Source organism: Corvus moneduloides, chromosome 16 (genome assembly GCF_009650955.1).
Source record: "Corvus moneduloides isolate bCorMon1 chromosome 16, bCorMon1.pri, whole genome shotgun sequence".
Classification (NCBI taxonomy): Eukaryota; Metazoa; Chordata; class Aves; order Passeriformes; family Corvidae; genus Corvus; species Corvus moneduloides.
Window position 1 is genome coordinate 13,494,186 of NC_045491.1, and position 18,185 is coordinate 13,512,370.

Consider the following 18,185-nt stretch of genomic DNA (forward strand, 5'->3'; position numbering starts at 1 on the left):
TTAAGGAAACTGGAGATATTGAGAGTAGCTTCAGCTTGCTATGTGAATAGATTGTCTGTAGTGATATTAAACACATGATGATAGAGGAAAGCAATTTTATATAGTGGGTGGCCAAGGCATACGTGGCTGGGAGGAGCGACACATTTCTCAGTCAGAAACATGACATACAAAATGACTGATTTTTCCAACAGCAAGATTTGCTACACTTGCCTAGTTAGGACCAGCATCACCTGTATCACCTGGCACACAGCGAGTAGATGTTACATTTCTAGGCATGCAATAGTCTGTTCAGGAAACTTAACTGTGAATAACCCCAGACAAATACCCCAAATGCTCAAATTACAGCTGGGGAAAACTTTCAGGCAGAAAAATTAGATGCACTGGGCTAAGGTGGACATGTAGAAGCCTGGGATATATAAATTTGTTGTCCTAAAAGTATGTATGTGGAAAAGAAAAAAACAAAACAAATCAAAAAAACCCAGAAAGTAAAAAAAACCCTACAGTTGTATTGAAAACAGAGGCATCTCTTAGTGCAAAATAGTAATAAAATGATAAAAAAGGGGGCTCTCTCCATTAGAAAGCTCAGAACAGAATAGTGATTCAGACTCTGGTACCTTTGATTGAACATGTTTTGTCTCCAAAATGCATTGAAATCTTTGGAAAGTTGACTGCTGTACATGTAAAATGAGAAGCAACACGGGGAATGGCTGCAAGTTTCTTTCAAGAGAGAACAGAGAGATAAAAGGAATGGATGTGCAATGCTTTCAACTCAGTGGGGAAAAAAAGAGAAGAGGGAGCCCAGCTCAGAAATGAGAGCAAGTTCTAAAATTGGAAACACTTGCTGGAGATGGGAAGAAGCCAATAGCAACGTTTTAGGCTGGTGTGAAAGTGCTTTTATTGCATGTGTGAGCCGTTTCACAAGTACAGCTCCTGCCAGCCTGGATGTGAACCCCAGCAACTGCACGATGCAGGAGCCTGCAGGGCTCCAGAGCTCTCCAACACCTGTACTCAAACACAGCCAGGCAGCAGCTCCTGCAAACTCAGCACCCCATGATGCAGGGATCTGTTCCTGAAGCCAATCCCTTCAGAAGCAGCTCTGGCCAATTCCTGTAAACACCAGCACACAGCCCTTGCAAGGCTTCTCTCTCAGGCTGAAACAGTGTTTTGTAGCTAAATTCCTGTGTGCCAGGGTATGGATTTACTGGGATATAGCATCACCTGCTCATGAGGATCAAACAATGGTCGTGCATTAAAAATGATTCAATGTCTACATGGCAAATATGTTGACTCCTCCAATTACACTAATTGCAATGCATTTTAAGATCAACACTTAAAGGGATTACTATAAAATGCAAGTTTTTCAATTTGCTCCAAATCTACTCCTTTATCTCATTTTAATTGCTCTTATTCAACCTTCATTTTTCAATACCAGCTAATATTTATTTTTTTCCAAACACACTGTCTAGAACACATTCTGTATTTAAAAAGAGGTCAAAAATGACATTCATATATAAACAACCAAGCTCCATTATTTCTGCTGCTCCAGCTTGGGATAGTTTTGCCACCTGTCCCTGTCAGATTTTCTTTAAAGAAAAAAAGGAAGCTTATGTATGAGAACAAGGAAATACAAATATTCAGAGGTGAAATTTGGCACCCATTTCGCTAAATTTGGCAACAAGGTAATTGTAAACTATGTAAGAAAGGAAATGGGGTGGAATGTGCCCAGGAGAAACCATATTTCTCAGCACAATAAATATTTCCATACCCCTAAAACCAAAAGAATAAGCACTCCAAGCAAATAGGCAATAGACTTGCTACATTTTCAAGTAAATGCACAAGTTTAAAGCAAATTTCTCTGGCCAAAACTATGATTTTTTTCCTCTAAGTAAAAATCCACAAGATTTCTTTTTGAGTATCTCTTAGCTTTAAGATTAAAACTTACAAATATTTTAAATAAATGGACATTTTATAACCACATTTTTGGCAACAAATCTCTTTAAACAATAGCAACAATAATAACTTTTGCAATGTGAACATATTAGAAAATAAATCACATCCTCATGAAAAGCAAAATTAGGTGTCCCAGCATTGTTATAACATGAAAAACAGTACATTTACATACTTTGAATTTTGTAGATCTCTCTTTTCTCACATGTTATGCTGTTATAACCTGTAAGATCTTTTTTTAACTTCAGCTTCCACTGGAGGAGCTTCAGCTGCAAACACTAATTAGCACAGGCAGGCTCAGAGCTTCCTGGCTAGCTGGGTGATCGTGCCTGCAATATGTTGCAGCCTCGGTACACATCTCATTTTCAAATCAAATATTTAGATACTGCTCTGGAACAGCTGGAACTTATGTGAATCCTTATGAAATTAAGTAGTTGACATCTTTTGACGCACTTTTTATAACAGCAACAAAAAAAACCCACAGACATAGAAAAGACTTGATTGTAAGCATGTTCTCATCTTCTGATTGAATCAGAAGACAGTCTGTTGCCTTTTTTAAAAATCTTTTATAAATCAGAGAATAAAGGAAAAGCATTTGAATTACAATCAAAGCAAAAAAAGCAGAGCAAGAGAAACCCTCCATTCATACTTTGGATGGGATAAGGAAGCTGGGAGGCAGTCCCAGTCTTATCCCAGAGTCTGCAAGCAGTCAGTTTATAAAGATTGAGATGTCCTCAACAGCAACCTTTGTTCCACGGAGAGAGTTTCATGTTCTCTATCTACCCCACCTGGAGGTGTTATCAGGCCTGGGGGGCAGAGGCAGGTGAGGAGCTGCCACACAGGTGCTTTTTTACCCCCTCCTTTCACGAGCTGGTCCTATGGCAGGGAAGAAGCACTGACACATCCTGCTGCCATTTGCAGGTGGGTGTTAAATAGGCATCTCCATTTGTACTGATTATATTTCAGAGGCAGTGGCAACTTCCCAGGTAGGGAAGAGACCAGAGGCAGTGGCAGCTGCTTCACTGGGCGAGATTTAAAGAGGTCTCTGCTGGAAAAGCAAATGCAAAAAGCCCCTTTAAGCAAGAGTAGCAGAAGACCTAAGGGATCTGTCTTAAAAAGCCGTTGAGAAGTTTTTCTAAATGCAAAAAGGCAGCACAATATTCAACACAACTGCATGGGATATCAGCTGAAAAAGCATCTAGAACCAGCAAGTTGCTGCAATTTGGATACAAAAATACAAGAGAATTCATGTATGTTCTTCACATCAACTATATATTTCCTTCAGAGATTCCATATTCTCTCACTGCCACAGTAAAATCAGTCGAAGCTTTGTACCTCCTATAGGGCAGGAGGAAATGAAAGCAAGCTAGTAGATAATATTGGAATGAGCAAAAACTGAGAAGAGACAAAAAATAGAGACAAAGAATACATAATAAAAAAACAGAAATGGAAAATGAAAGACTATAAAAACGGAATCGTGTTGTAGAGATGAAAAGGAAGATAAGACAATGAAAATGCACACAAAGATTAAAAGCAGTCAAGAAGCAAGCAAAAGAAGAGGAAGGTTTTACAATTATTTTTTTAAATAGCAATTATTTTGTATTTGTATATAAAACCCTCCCAATGTATTATGGAGGTCAGACATGGTCAGCCCACCACACTGTGTCACAGGTTTGTAAAGAAATTGCCCTATATGTGTAGGATTAATTGAAGACAGAAAAAAAAAAAAACCCCAGGTTACTCTCTTATGCCTTCTTCTGGAATTTCTACAATTAATTAATAAATTATTGATCGTTTAATGTCTATGTCTGTGCAATTTAAAATGACCAACCAATTCTTTCTGCATATCACAGAAAGACCAAATAGAGCGTGATGTGCATGGTAGAGTATAAGCTCAGTGTAATTCTTTTTCCAGCAAAGTCTGAAAAGAAGAACTTGTAACCCTTCCCTGAATGCAGATCTAGTGAATAAGAACATTTTACTGTCTGCTTCTGCCTGCAATGTCTATCTCAGCCTGTCAAGCCACTGGTAGAGCATAAAGCAGCTTCAAACTTTAAGATGGATTCACCTGCTTGTGGGTCAAGCCAAGACAGAGGGACATGCCTCATTACTGTCTTTCTAATACTGACGGATAGCAAAGTTAAACGTTTGAATGAAGCCACTCTTTCACACTGACCCTAGAAAGGAACAAATTAAGCAGGGAGAAGTGGTAAGCAAGCCCACATATGAGTAACATTTAATTAAAGTAATTCTGTGGGTGGCTGGGTGAGTGGGAAAGCTGAAGAGAGAGATGTGTGGGAGAGGAATGGAAACTTGAGAGTATAAACAGGATTTTTTAAAAGTATTTTCAGGGTTGGGGGTAATAACCCACTAAGCCACCCTTAGCTGAGACCCAGGTGTAGTCATGCAGGAGCATAAGTTTAGCTCTAGGCACAGACTGTCACATGAAGAGAAATCCAGCCTCATGACTTAAGGAAGAAGAGAGGAAGCCTCTCTGTATGATCTTCACAGCTTTTATCTGCAAACTTTGTCAGTTGTGCAGCTACCTGTGCTACCTGAGCACTCTGACCTCTCTAATGGAGAGGCAGCTTCCTGCAAGCAAGGGTAAGGATTTTGCTGGATAACCAAGAAGTTACAAACTTCTCGTGCCACTGCACAAGGTACTCCAAGCAATACTCAAGTTTACATGCAATTACATAGAGTAGGGGAATGGAGGAATCAACAACTTCTGATGAAGGTGAGAGCCATTAACAATCATGTGCATGTCAATTACAAGAGAATGGAAAACTTCATTGATCTTACCTAACCTGACACAGCCACTCACACATTTAGTGAAAATGAGCTAATTTTCACAAAAAAAAAAATCCCCCCATAAGGATCAATTTTAATTAACATGTTGTATCGTGGAGCAAAGATGCAGAAGGTCAAATATAAAAGAAGTTGAAATTGGGTATTTCATCACACAAGGTCCCCTTCGAAATTTATGCTCAGTGTACTCAGCAAAATGTGCAGCAATGGTTTTTCTCAATACATACGAACCCAAAGCACAGCCAAAGCATTTGCATGCCATGGCTACTTAGACTGCACAGAGAGAAGAAAAAGTCAACAATGTAACATGTAAAATAATTGCTATGGAGAAGTAAAGAGCCCAAGGGACAATACAAAGTATAGGGAAACTTAAAAAAACAATATTAGCTCAGCTCTTTCAGGGACAAGCAGGAAGAATATCTTGAATTGTTTAATTGGTCAATTAAATTGACAGATTAGAAATTCATTGGTAATGCTTTCTAGAAGAAACTTTTCAAGTTACAGTAATATGACTATCTCTGGTTGACAATGTGGTTGGAAAGACCTCTGCAATGTTTTGTGTTTCAAATCTGCCTTAGAGCTGGCTGGCACTACCCACTGAAGTGATCCAAGAACTGTTAGTGTGCCTCATGAAGAACATTCAGAAGGGTAATCAATGGCCTTCAGCTAACTTATTTAAGCAAACATGACTAAAGATGACAGAGCATAATTGCTCTCTTTATCCTTGTTGGTGGGGTTTTTTTTTTTTTTGGTTTTGTGGAAGAGCTTCAGCTTTAACTTTTCACCAAGTTCAAGCGCACAAAAATGAGGGAAGGAAGTGAAAATCACAATATCTAAAAAGACCCACAAAACCAGAATAATATTTTTTCTGTCTTCTATTTCAACATCATAACCTTTTCTTGCTATGAGAATCAAAAGGTATAAGAAACTGAGGTGATACCTAAATCACAATGATCAGGCACTGAGATCTCAGAAGAACTGGCAGGGTAAGGCTGTTGTCCTCACACCACATACCCACTCACAGAATCACAAAGCCCAAGTTCACTCAGCAACACGGGAAAAAGAGGGTGGTTATTTATCTTCTTCCCAGCCAAAACAACAAAACACAAACAGGCACTCCATAAACAGCATCGTAGGAAACAGTCAGTGTCAGGTTCTGTGTATCCTCGAGGAGAATCTATTTTAGAGCTGCCACTGACACGCAGAGGGGCTGAAGTGAGCAGTGTGTTCCTGCTATTCCTTAGCATAAGCAAAGGAGCACACGTGGGGCACAGTTGCAAAGCTCACACTCAGGGCTCTCAGCAAGGAAGCCTCTTAGAAGCAATAATGCCTATGATACAAGTCATTACTGTGCCTCACCACCCCAGCACAGCATTATCTTATCTATTTGGGATGTCAGTTTTGATCTCTTCACTATGGAGTAGGAGCTGGACCAGGTTCCTTGCTTCTGCAGCTCTGAAGCACTCAGGGTCTTGAAATAAGCTCCTTGAAATATTTCCTTCAAGGAGCAGTTGGGACCAGTTATAATAGGTAGTATAAATGAAATAGCACACCATGCTGATACAATAGCCTGCACCAGCAGGGTATGATTTAGATGAATAAACACTGCTGTAAGAGCTGTCAAAGCATTATCAGCTATCTAGCGTACTGGTGGCAAACATCTTGAGACAAAAATATGGCATTGAAGTAGAATAAAAACTGGGTCATTGATACCAGTTGGCAATAAAAAGTGTCCATGGGGGAATCTGACTTGCAAGACAGCCACTTTGTGGTGAAAATTCCAGTTCCTTTGCAGGGGGAGCACCGTGCCATCCTTTAAAGAAGGAATTGGTATGGTTTTCTGCCCTGGAACTCTGCTCTGCTCCTTGCCAGCCAGAATTACACAGAGAAGTAAGTGAGCCACTCCTCCCCAAGCCACAGGAGACAGCTCCAGGTATCCCATGGAAACCTCTCAGGCAAGAGCAGAACATTGAGAGACAGAGATAACAGCAGCTGAGCTCAGCAGCACTGAGAAGTGTCCCACCCACTCTGCAGACACTTGGCAGGTTGGACCCCAAACAAGTTCAGCTCGAGGCTCCCGAGCACGGCCGCAGTTCTGTGAGGAGCCAGCACAGTACAGAGAACTTGGCTTTGAACATTTCTGCCTCAGTGACACGCTGCTGTAAGATGGACACCTGGACACCAGGTAGCATACAGCACACTGCTTAATGTGGAATACAATTGCATGAAGCAGCTAATGTAGCCCACACCCCCAGGAGATGGGGAGGTCATGGATCAAACAATAGGAGAGAAAGAGGAGATGAACCAAGGGAGAAAAGAAAGAAACTGGGAGGGGAAAAATCACTTAGGCCAATAGCTTACCTAGAGGACTGAGCCAGAAAAAGAGCTAATAAAAACCAGAAATATGCTGCCGAAAACTGTAGTAATAATCTACTCACCTGCAGGCTTAGATAACACACTAAAGCACTTCACTCTAAACGCTTCCTACTCCCAACTTTCTTACCCAAATTAATAAGCACAACACAGTAATTGGTGCACTAAACCCCAAAAATGTCAGCAAAGGTTGTACATATCTCACTTCCCCAAAACAACAAAGTTCAACATGGTAAATAATTTTGCAGTCCAGAGCATCACCCTCAGATGAAGAGATGGCCTCTGCAACATGACTAAAAAAGGCACAAACCTGGACAAATTAACACCAAGAAAAGAAAGCATCAAACTTACAGGCCATTAGATCCCAAGGCACACACAACATCTCGAAGTAAAGCAAGGCAGCTGGAACTACAGACACAATATCTAATATATCAATTATTATCCCACAGAAGTATCAGGTTCAGTGGATGCCACAAGAGGAATTTTGGTAGTAACCAAGCTGAAATTTAGTTCTAACAGTTAAGTTAGGAGGAAAATACCTTATCATCTTCCCAGGCCAGAGACAACCCACACTTTTGCACAGCACATCTTCTACAGGGCTTGAAGAGCACTGCATCCCCTAATGCCATGCTGGGTGCTGATGCTGAACACTTCAGACAGAAAAGCACCGTGCATGGATCACTCCTCCAAGTAAACTGCCTTTTTCCCTCAAGATCTCCCATCCAAACACACAACTTATCACACAACTTTTCAGCTTCTGAAGCCTGGTAAAGTCTCAGTCCAAAACAGAAAGACTGAACAATGATCTCAAGTTTTATGCAAAAGTAGAATTAAGTTTAGAGCGGCTCATTTTCTATATACACCCATAAAACACAGAGCATTACTGCAACCCGAGCTCTTACCACACCATGAGTTACTTCCATTATTGGTATAATACATTTAGAACAGGAAACACTAGAGAAACATTTACTTTACTATTACCTGCTCCCTTACACATGCCCAGCTAATGCCCTTTTTATTTACACCCACATCTCCTGCTGTCATCAACAGAAGCTGTGCAGGAAAACAACAAAAAAAACTGAACAAGTTTTACTCAGAACTATTTCTGTACAATGGGCTTACATCTATATATGTACACAGGTAAAGGTGGTTTCATAAAATGAGTAAATGTCTTAAAAATACTTCAATACACATAACTATTTAATGTAATGCTCTAAACCACTCTACAAAATCATCAGACACATTACTTTTAGCATAACTTCGTAACATACTTTTCATTGATCCAACCTTCTAGGAAAAAGCCATTTACTATTTTTGTTAATGCCTTAAAGCATATTTGATGCTATGCAACTTCAAAAGTCTACCAGCACTTAAATAACCCACTGCTGGTTGATTATCGATTTTGCATATACTCAGATGCACTTCATCCTTACTCAAAAAAACCAGAGATGCTCAGAGAAGACTCAAAGTAACTTGTGACAGTATTTTATTACCTACCAATGATTTTATATCATTTCAGCTAAGTCATCCTGTCTCTAATCATTTACTACCCTTTCATCCTGTCCCTCTGCTCCTGTTTCATAGCATCACAGAGTTAAGCAATCCCTGCACATACAATCCAAGCACCTCTTGTTCCAGCACTTACTCTGACAGAATACCATGTTACACTCTTATCTAAATAGATTAAAACTGGTCACTGAGAAAGACACTTTCGAGAAGTACAAGAGCATGTCCAAGAGTACGTGAAGTACTTTTGAACATGAATCACAAGAGCACTCTGCACAAAATTGCAAACCCGTAATAAAACCGATGATTGGAATTTTGTTCAGTTTGCGGCAAATGGGGATCCTGGCAGTGGTTCCAGCTGGGCCAGGATCACACCCTGGGTTGCAGTTAAGGATTCAAGAGAAGTTGCACAGAACCAGTTTATTTTTATTATTTCAATCTTTCCTGGGTATTAGGTGGCACTAGACCCAGTGTGAGCTCCAGCTTCAGTGTATGATTCTTTCAGACAGGAGGAAAGAACCTGGGACACTCAGAGAAAGCCTGGGAGGTATCTCACCTCTTCATGGATTCAGTCCTCCATGGAGGTGATTAAGTCACTTCTGGTGTAATTCTACAATTTAGGCAATTTCCCTGCAGTTTCTTAGGTTCACATCGCAAAATTTTAAGATCCATTTTTAATGGTGTATCCAGCTTCACATGCACATGAAATACTCCCATAAATTTGTGAGTAAGAAAATTCAAAAACTGGTCTTGCCTCCAACAGCTTGTCTGAACTACATTAATCACAACAGCATTCTTTTGTGAATGATTGGCCAATTCATTATTCTTCTTCCAAATGCATGTCATAAACAGCTTAATGAGAGGAAACCAAGTAAAAATACCGGGACTTACCAAAAAATGCCACTATGTCCCCTCCACTTAAAACTCTTTGACTGGAAATCAACTATTCTCAAAGGTAGCAGGAATTAGAAAGAAACATATTTTTTCTCCTTCAACAATGAAGAGCACATGGAGGTACAATGCTGACACAGTGCTATTCAAGCTCTCTTTCATAATAAAAACTTATATTAATAAATCTACAGAGAGATGTATACAGCTGGACCCTCATGAAGTTACATAGCCCATGTTAAATCTGCCTGGGATCTATCTGCATATATTTATTAAGTCGCCACAGTTTGCCAAGAGCAATGGCTAATGACACCCAGCATAACAGATTTTAAATCTAGGTACCTGCAATTAAATTGTGAAAACAATACTTGTCTGTACATTTCTAAACCTAACTGGTGAGCAATGTGTTAAATGTCAGTGCAGATCCACAGATAAACACACTTCTTGAAAACCTGCCTTTTCATTGCACTGTTCTTGAGGGAGAGCATCCACAACTTTCAATATAACATTGCAATTTAGAAAAAAATATCTTTTTAAAAACCAAACCAAACTAAAACTTTCTCAAATAGACCCTAAAGTCAAAAGGAAGGAAATCTAATTCTTTATAAACAGCATGGGAGCTACTTCAATATGTTCTGTCCATTCCTCTGTAAGAAAGGAAACCAGAATGCAAGGAAAGGATCCACAATAAAAAGAGCAAATAACTATACCATATTCCCTGAATGTAACAGGTTAGTGGAATTGAAGTGTTATCCTGCAGAGAATGGAAATTCACTCCAAGGGGAAACGGAAGGGAAAAGGCATCTGACAGGTAAAATACAAGTTGGATATTAGGAAGGCAAAAAGCAAGTAAGAGCAGATAGCAAAGGACACAAAACCAAATAACAATAAAGCCTATTTGCATATCAGAAGCAGGAAACTGTGCAGGGAATCATTGGATTTGCTAGAGCTGGGATTGAATAGAGCACTTGAAGAAGATAAGGGCATTGCAGACAATCCAAACTATGTCTTTTCACCAGCCTTTGCTACGGAAAATGTTGGGAAAACACATCCCTGACTTCTCTGATAAAGTGACTGACATTTCTTCAAACTGAAAAATCAAAACGGGGTGTGGAAACACAATCAATTGAAGGCAATAAATGATGAAGGATGAGCTCCTGTCCCACTCCCATCGACGGGTCTTTTACCATTGATTTTAGCACTGTCAGTATTTTACTTCAGGACTGAACAGAAATAGTTTCAAAACATGAAAAGGCTGAGCTGGGCATCACAGTGGATTGTTCAGGTTGCAGCAGTGGTCACAAAAACCAAGCAAAATCAGAGAATATAAAAAGAAAAAAAAGGGACAGTAGGAAAGACTATCTTTTTAGTCAATATCCAATCTCTTCTGGAGTATCTATTCAGCTTAGGATTCCTGCTCTAAACCAATGACAATGGTATTTGACAAGAGCTGGACAACAATCAAAAATGATAATGGAAGCAAATTTTAAAAGCTGGAAAGAACCAGGAATTTAACTTAGCAAGGAGATGGATAAGAGGGGACACAGTAGAGCTGCAAAGGATACTGTACAAGCAAATAGGATTCTCTTCAATTTAAACTTTCTCCCAATACCGGAGAAAAGGGCAACTCAGGGCAATAAAAAGTTACCAAGCTAAAAATAAAAAGTCCTAAACATTTTACTGCATAAACCGCAAAAGTGTGCAATTAATTCACAAGGATTTCTCCATGATAATAGCAAGGAATCTTCTTCAGTGCCTTTGCTCTTGCTTTACTTTCTTGCTCATACCCACATAAAGAAATTAGTGGCATGGCAATAAACATAAATTTGCAGAGCTCAATTAAGCGAATGTGTTTTCCCTCTCCTCTTGCCCCAGTGCATGAAACCTTTTAGGCTGGATGTGAGCCAGGAAGGAACGGGAGGTAAGCTGAGGCATGGAGCATGGCTGAGGCAGAGATGAGGACAGCCAGGAGAGACGTTTTGAGCACTGTCTGTTCTGTGCTCCATCCTGCACATGTAACACAGGGGGTTGGTTGATGGCTCAGAAATCTGCCAGCTCTTGGCACTGGGTATATTGGGTCCCACTCTAGAATTAAGACAGAAACACTAAACTATCAATGTGTGAAACTTGTGACTTAAATTACAAGGTAGAGCCATCCAAGGAGTCTCTTGCATAATTCATGACACTTCAGAACTTCACATATAAATCAAATAGAAGGAAAGTCTATCATTTCTGCTCTGCTTAGCACAGATCCACACACAACTTGGGTAAAGGCTGCACAAACAAGCTCTCTAGAAAATACAGTATTGCAGACATGCTCTTCGTAACACTAACTCAGTACATTTTGTACAGGATCATTCAATTAATACTTTTTTTTAAAACTACTTGTGTCGAAAACACAGAGGTCATTAAGAATAATCAAATGAGTTTGGTTTGGGGTTTGTGGTTGCTTTCGTTGGCCTTGCAAATGAATGCCTACAAACACTCATTTGCAATGTTTTTCCATATTGGACTTAATTAAAATTTATGCTGTGATTCGTGGGCTGGCTATTAATCATTTTGTCTAAAACTGTTGAAAATGAAACTCCAAAGCTCCAACACTTATTAAGAAGCTCCAAAACCAGTGAAAACACATTCTCCAGGTTCAACAGTCAACTCTGACAGACTTTCAACCTTGACACAGCGACTAAGCCCAACACAAATGAAGCGTGTCAAGCGCGACATAGGAAAAGCTGTTATTGATAAACACACACGAAACACAGAGCTTTAGAAAGAGCTGTAACCTTGACTTACTGTGGCTGTGCCGGAGACAGTTTGTGCATTTGTGTCAGCTGCACTCTGTTCGGAGTGTGTCTGAGCAGGAGGGTACATGTTTAACGTGTGCTCTGGAACAGTGGTTTGGCCTGTGTAGTCTGGAGCTGGATGCGGATGTGGGGCTGTGTATTCTGCAGGGATACCGTTCTGAGGTGGAGCGAACTGGGCTGAGGCATAAGGCTGTGCCATTGTGTCAGGAGGTGCTGTAGCTTCCTGATTACCCTGTGAAAATCAAAAGGAAAAAAAATAAAAATAAAAAGAGGAAGAAACGTGGCGTGAGATAAAATAAGCGAAGGTCCTGCACCCGTAACGCAGAGAGTGATGAGAGCATCCTGGCCTGAAAAGGGCACAGTGGTTGCTTCTTGAGGAGAACATTTCTTATCTGTATTAAATGCATTTTGCTAACCCTATTTAATATTATTGTAATTAGACAAACAAATATGCTTCTTGTGGGATAATTGTAGACTATTCTTTAAGCAGGAAAGGTCAGTAAAATCTGCCTGAGCTAATGATGCCTCAACTCAGACAAGGAAGAGGGACAAAGCTAGTTTAGTCCAAAGGCTCCTGAGCACAACTACCAGCACAGAGCTCTGGTAAGCTCAGCCTCCAGTCTGTGATCACTCTGACCTACGATTTGCACAACACAATATATGCAACCTACACACAGGACAGGATTTGGGTGCATACTGTTAACAAACACTAAAAGTACTGATATGAAATAATGCCCTGAGACACCCAGAATACTTTGAGGTATTCTGCATTGAGCAATTGCATGCCACAAATGCAAAATAATAATGAGATCCAGTCAAAATATTAAATATTTGAATCTAAAAATGCATCAGTTCAAAACTTTAAATAACATAAAAGAAAAATTCTATGTCAAGAGAAATAGATTTAAGAACTTTAAAGGTTTTACATTTGAAGACAACAGCATTTCATCTCCATACCACAATTAGCCTACAGCATTAAAAACATTATCCTTATGCTGTTATAGAGAGACCTATATTTCCATTTGGCATAATAAAGAAGAGCCGAGGCTGCTAATTTATCAATTAGAAAACTTCTGACTAAATGTTTCGCCCACACCAAAAAGCAATAATTCTAGAGGAGGAAATGTACACTACAATCTTTCTGAACCTATATAAAAAATGTCCAAAACGTGATTTTGCCTGACACAGCATTAGAGGCCATTAGTGCAGGGACTATCCCAACCTCACATAAACTAATTTACAAGATGAAATTATCCCTTCAAATAGCAAGCAATGTAAAAATGCACATTTGAGTTAAAATTTAATTATCTTTTGAACTACTCCACCATTCTCCCACCAAAGCATGTGCAAGTACCTGCCCAAGACTATTGTAGGGATTTTATTTGTACTCATCAGCCCACGATTTCCTAATTTTAAAATAGGCTGTATGAATAAAAGACATTCTTCTGCACTTTGTACTTAAGGGCATTTCCAGCCAATTTCAACTATTTCAGACATCATTTCTCTGACCTGAACTAGTCCTAAACTCAAGAGCTTTTAAGAATTCACACAGGAGTAAGTCTTGGTACTTGACTGGCTTAAAAGAGAAAATTGAAGTAAAAGTTTTTCTTTGTAAAAGGCACTCAGTGTGTCCTAAAAAATTAGAACTTTATATCAGCAATCAAACCCTAATTTTAATCCCATCTTTGCTGCTGGTTTAGTGCATGGCCTTGAGCAAGTTTCCATTGCTTCATTCAACCATCTTTATCATGAAAGCAGTGTCATTTACTGACTTCACAGGGTTAAGTCACAAAGATTTGTTTGCATATCTGCAATCATTGTAAGGTTAATGCTGCACTGAAACTGGCTGTGATAAATTTCTGTGGAGGTTAAAAACTCTTGTAAATGTATACTTTAACCCTCTAATACTAAAACGGTCAAGTTCCTTTCTTATTTCTTTTACCTAAAATTTTCACTACTAAAAAATAAAAATAAAATCCAGATGAAGGAAAAACCCAGGAATGAATGGATTATACCAGAGACATTCATTAAATGTTAAAGAAGTATTTTTAAAACTTGTGTGGGAGGCAGCTGACCTTAAATTTTTTAATCAGCTGTTTCAGGAGGGACTTGAGCAAGGAGTAAGAACGAACAAAAGCAAATCCAGATTCTGCCTCTATAAGCATTTTCACTGTGCTGGTTTTGAAACACAGGAGCTGGTTAGTGCTGGTCCTTAAGCTATTCCTTCCTGTCAGATGCTAAACATGGCACTGGAGCCAGCAGCTGTTAAAAGAGAACAGCAGTGGCAACAGAGGGACCAAGGGCTAATGTCCAGGTGCATTTGATCTAAAGGGTTCTGTACCACCTCCAGTCCTAAACCAGATGTTGCTGAGAACCCCACTGTTTCTCATTAACCTTGACAGCAGTTCCATGGGGACCCTAATTAATATTCAAAGCATCCACACCTAGTGCTAATTACAGCTCATATTTAATTAAGAGGGTTGAACTTTTCTATTATTTTTACCAGCAACTCCAAACTTTTTCAATTTATCACAAAATGGCAAATTGCACAAGCAATTTAAGAACCTCCCCAACACTGAGACTCCTCTACCCCTGTCATTAGACTTGTTCAGCTGAGGTCTGGCTAACTTATTTATAACTGAGACCTCATTAATAAGTAAACAACAAAGGGTCAGGGATTTGTGGTTTTTTTTACTAACTTGTACATATTCAGAGATTTACAGCCTTGCCATTAAAGAAACCAACCCCAGTATGCTTAGAGCAGAAAACTGACATGCAAGATTATCAGTGCAGGCTCTGCAAGTTCATTAAATTGTTGGAAGACAGGGGACAGTAAAGAAATTAAACTTGCACATGGACTGCAGGCCCTAAGTTTAAAATCATAGTGACAATAAATCTGAGATGTTCATCCCTTAAAATAAGTGACGGCTGAAGCTTTTCCTAACCTTTAAAATTGGTGTGAATTTATTATTCATAATTAATTCAACAGACACAGTATTACAACGTGATATAAAAGCATGTGTGTGTAAACAAGTTCTGTACTATTTACTTGGCTATTAATAGCCAGAGCTTATTGTTCAAAATACTAATTTATATCAAGAACAATGAAGTGCCAGCTATCACACATTTGTATATACACGTGGTTGATGGGGACCCCAGACTACACAACAGTCAGATACACTTGAATAGATTTTAAAGAACCAAAAATTCTTTAAATAGAATCACCTCAAACGTTCCTCTAGTGTGCTCTTTAAAATACAGTGAACCAAAATGAATAGAAGAAATAATAAGTTCTAATGCATTAAGCTGAAAATATGAAATGGCCCTAAAAGCAACAGGAAATATTGATCCTAAATTAGCCTATGAACTCAGGTATTAGAGTAATTTCAAAGCTGTGTATGACAGTACACAGGCATGGCTTAATACCACCTAGGCAGGAGAAGCTGAACAGAAGTTGTCCCTTCAGACTCAGTTCCAAGTATCTTTAAGATTAAATGACCCCTTAATGCTCACTTTATGCATGGTTTTTTAAAAAAAGTGGTTGTTGGCAACAGCAAGGAGAACAAAGGATGGCAGACAGTCAGGCTCTGCTAAATGTTCTGGCCTGAGTCTTAATGAAAACCACATTTCAACTGAAAAATATGCTTTACGTGGCAGTATATAAAATCAAATTTATTGCTTTCTGGTTAAATGTTTAACTCTAAAGAACCAAAAAAAAAGATTCCGACGATGTAGGTAAGTGAAGGCTCTCCTATTTCATCCATATTACTCCATTTGAAGAAAAGCTTAGAATTTAAACTGCTCCTACTGTCTCAGATGCCTTTTCAGCATCTCCTGCTCTGAAAGGATTTCATAATTAAGAAATGTATAAAAAGTGTCAAAACATAATAAAGCAAGCTTGTTTTGTTTGTACACAAAGGAGAGACACAGAAATCATTACTTATGCAGTGTTCCTTTTTTTAAAAAACACATTTGCAGCATAAAAATGTATTCAATGAAAACCTTTCTGCTTGCCTGCATTTTGAAGTCTAACTCACAGTTTATTGTTTGTTTTGCTGTATTTTCCGTTTGGTGCATTTTGTTTCTTTGGCAAAAGATATTTCACATTTAGAGAAAGCCTCCTGTACTGTAGTTAAATGAGCCAAACTGCATCGTATCCTTAGGGCACGGAAACAAAGAAGAAAAATGCAACATTTCTCTGCAAACCTGCTGGTTCTGAGAGGGCTCAGTTACATTTATCAAGCACATGATCCCCCGTAGCTTGCCCTCCTTCAGACTTAAGCAACAAAACATGGGTTAGAAGTCTTGCATGCAGTGATGCAGCTGGTTATAAGAACTGCCCTGCCCTGACTAAAATCAAGAGTTTCAAGTGAAAATAAAAGTGCAAATACCTGCTGTACCATGGTGCTGCCTTTATTCTCCATAAACTTAGCAGCTGCTCTGGTCCCAGGCCATGCAACATCTGCCCAAAGCGAGCATCAGTGCTGGCTGAGGGCGTGTGAGCGCTGCAGGGTGTGCAGGGGTGTGGGTGATCGGGGTGCTCAGGGAGGGGAGCCGATGCAGGGCTCGCTGACCTCCCTCTCAACATCTGACTGCTCCCAAAACCTGATCCAGATGGGGCTCCTTCAGCGTGCCGGGCCTCGCCCCATCAATCACAGCAGGCCACTCCTCTGGCTCCTGCTACTGCTTATGGAGTGCACCACTGAGCAGATGATTGCACAGAGAAGGAGAAAAAACACAGCTTGACTACATTAATAGCTGTTTAAAAAACATTGGAAATGCTACTATGGAAGTTGCCGGAAGCTGAAGGTTTTTGTTTTGAAATCAACACGGCTGTATTCAAAGTTCCAAAACACCCTAAACTTCCAGGGCTCTGGCTTTGTGATAGCTACGCTGTCCAGCTAAACATGTGCATTTCCATGGGATTAATTCCTCCTCCATGTGGCAGAGTTAATACCAATAAGGTTCCTATTTTAAAATTGCTGAATGCCACAAGCAAACAGTTGATATTGAACTAGCCTAGCTTAGATTAAATGTACTTTATCCTTCCATTCAAATGAAATATTGTTTCCTTTTTTGTTTCATTGCATGACATCCCTCTTGCTTACCAGGGGAAATATTTCAGAAATGCTTCCAAGGTTTAGTTCTGTGAGGCACTTGAAGCAACCTAATGCTTCACTGTTAAAGGGACTTTCCTAGATGCTCTAGAGATAGCTTCAAAATGATTGAACTGCTATCTAAAGAAATAAAGAAAAGAATTAAAAAAAAAACCTAAAAAGATTCAGACAGCCCCAAAGAATACACATTTATTGCCACTCTGTTGCAGACTGCCTACAGACATCAGGGTTCAGAAGCAGGGCAGACACATAACACTGGAATTATTCTAACAAACCTTCCAATTCTAAGGGGCGGGCAGAGCAACAAGCAGTCATCAATTCATCATTAAACTTATATTCCAACTGAAATCTATTGGAATTCTTTAAAGTGGCAGTGTAATTCTTCCAGATTTGCTACTGGCACTCCCCAATTAATGATAATAAAAGCAGCCACTTCAGATTTTTCAGAAGGAATCAGACATCCAACCACGCTGGACTGATAATCACAACTGACTAACTCTGCAAGCTTTCTCTGTTGTAGCTTAATTATCTGACCAGGCCACTTGACTCGCATCATTTGCTTCTGCAGTCACACAAAATGAATTCTCCAGCCACCTCTCTTTTTTGGAAGGTTCAGGACAAAGCCAAATTCAGCTTTCAAAAGTAAGAAAAATAATGCAGAATAACTTTTTTCAGAGAGCATAGGGGGAAAAGATAACAATAAGTAAGAAAAGAGAATTTCTTTACTACCTTAGCAGGAAAG

At 39.4% G+C, this 18,185-nt stretch overlaps 1 protein-coding gene across 33 annotated transcripts in view; it reads right to left on the reverse strand.

Moving 5' to 3' along the window:
• Nucleotides 1-18,185, reverse strand: part of RBFOX1 (RNA binding fox-1 homolog 1) — a 1,117,054-nt gene that overhangs the window by 114,067 nt on the left and 984,802 nt on the right. For 30 of the 33 annotated variants that reach the window (XM_032125552.1, XM_032125546.1, XM_032125545.1 and 27 more), the window contains one exon: nucleotides 12,316-12,558. The exons of 2 other annotated variants lie outside the window; for them this stretch is intronic. In XM_032125552.1, the coding sequence (XP_031981443.1) occupies nucleotides 12,316-12,558 (243 nt within the window). Of the gene's footprint in view, nucleotides 1-12,315; nucleotides 12,559-16,717; nucleotides 16,850-18,185 lie in introns of those variants that run through there. One more of the 33 variants, XM_032125571.1, reaches the window with a different exon arrangement.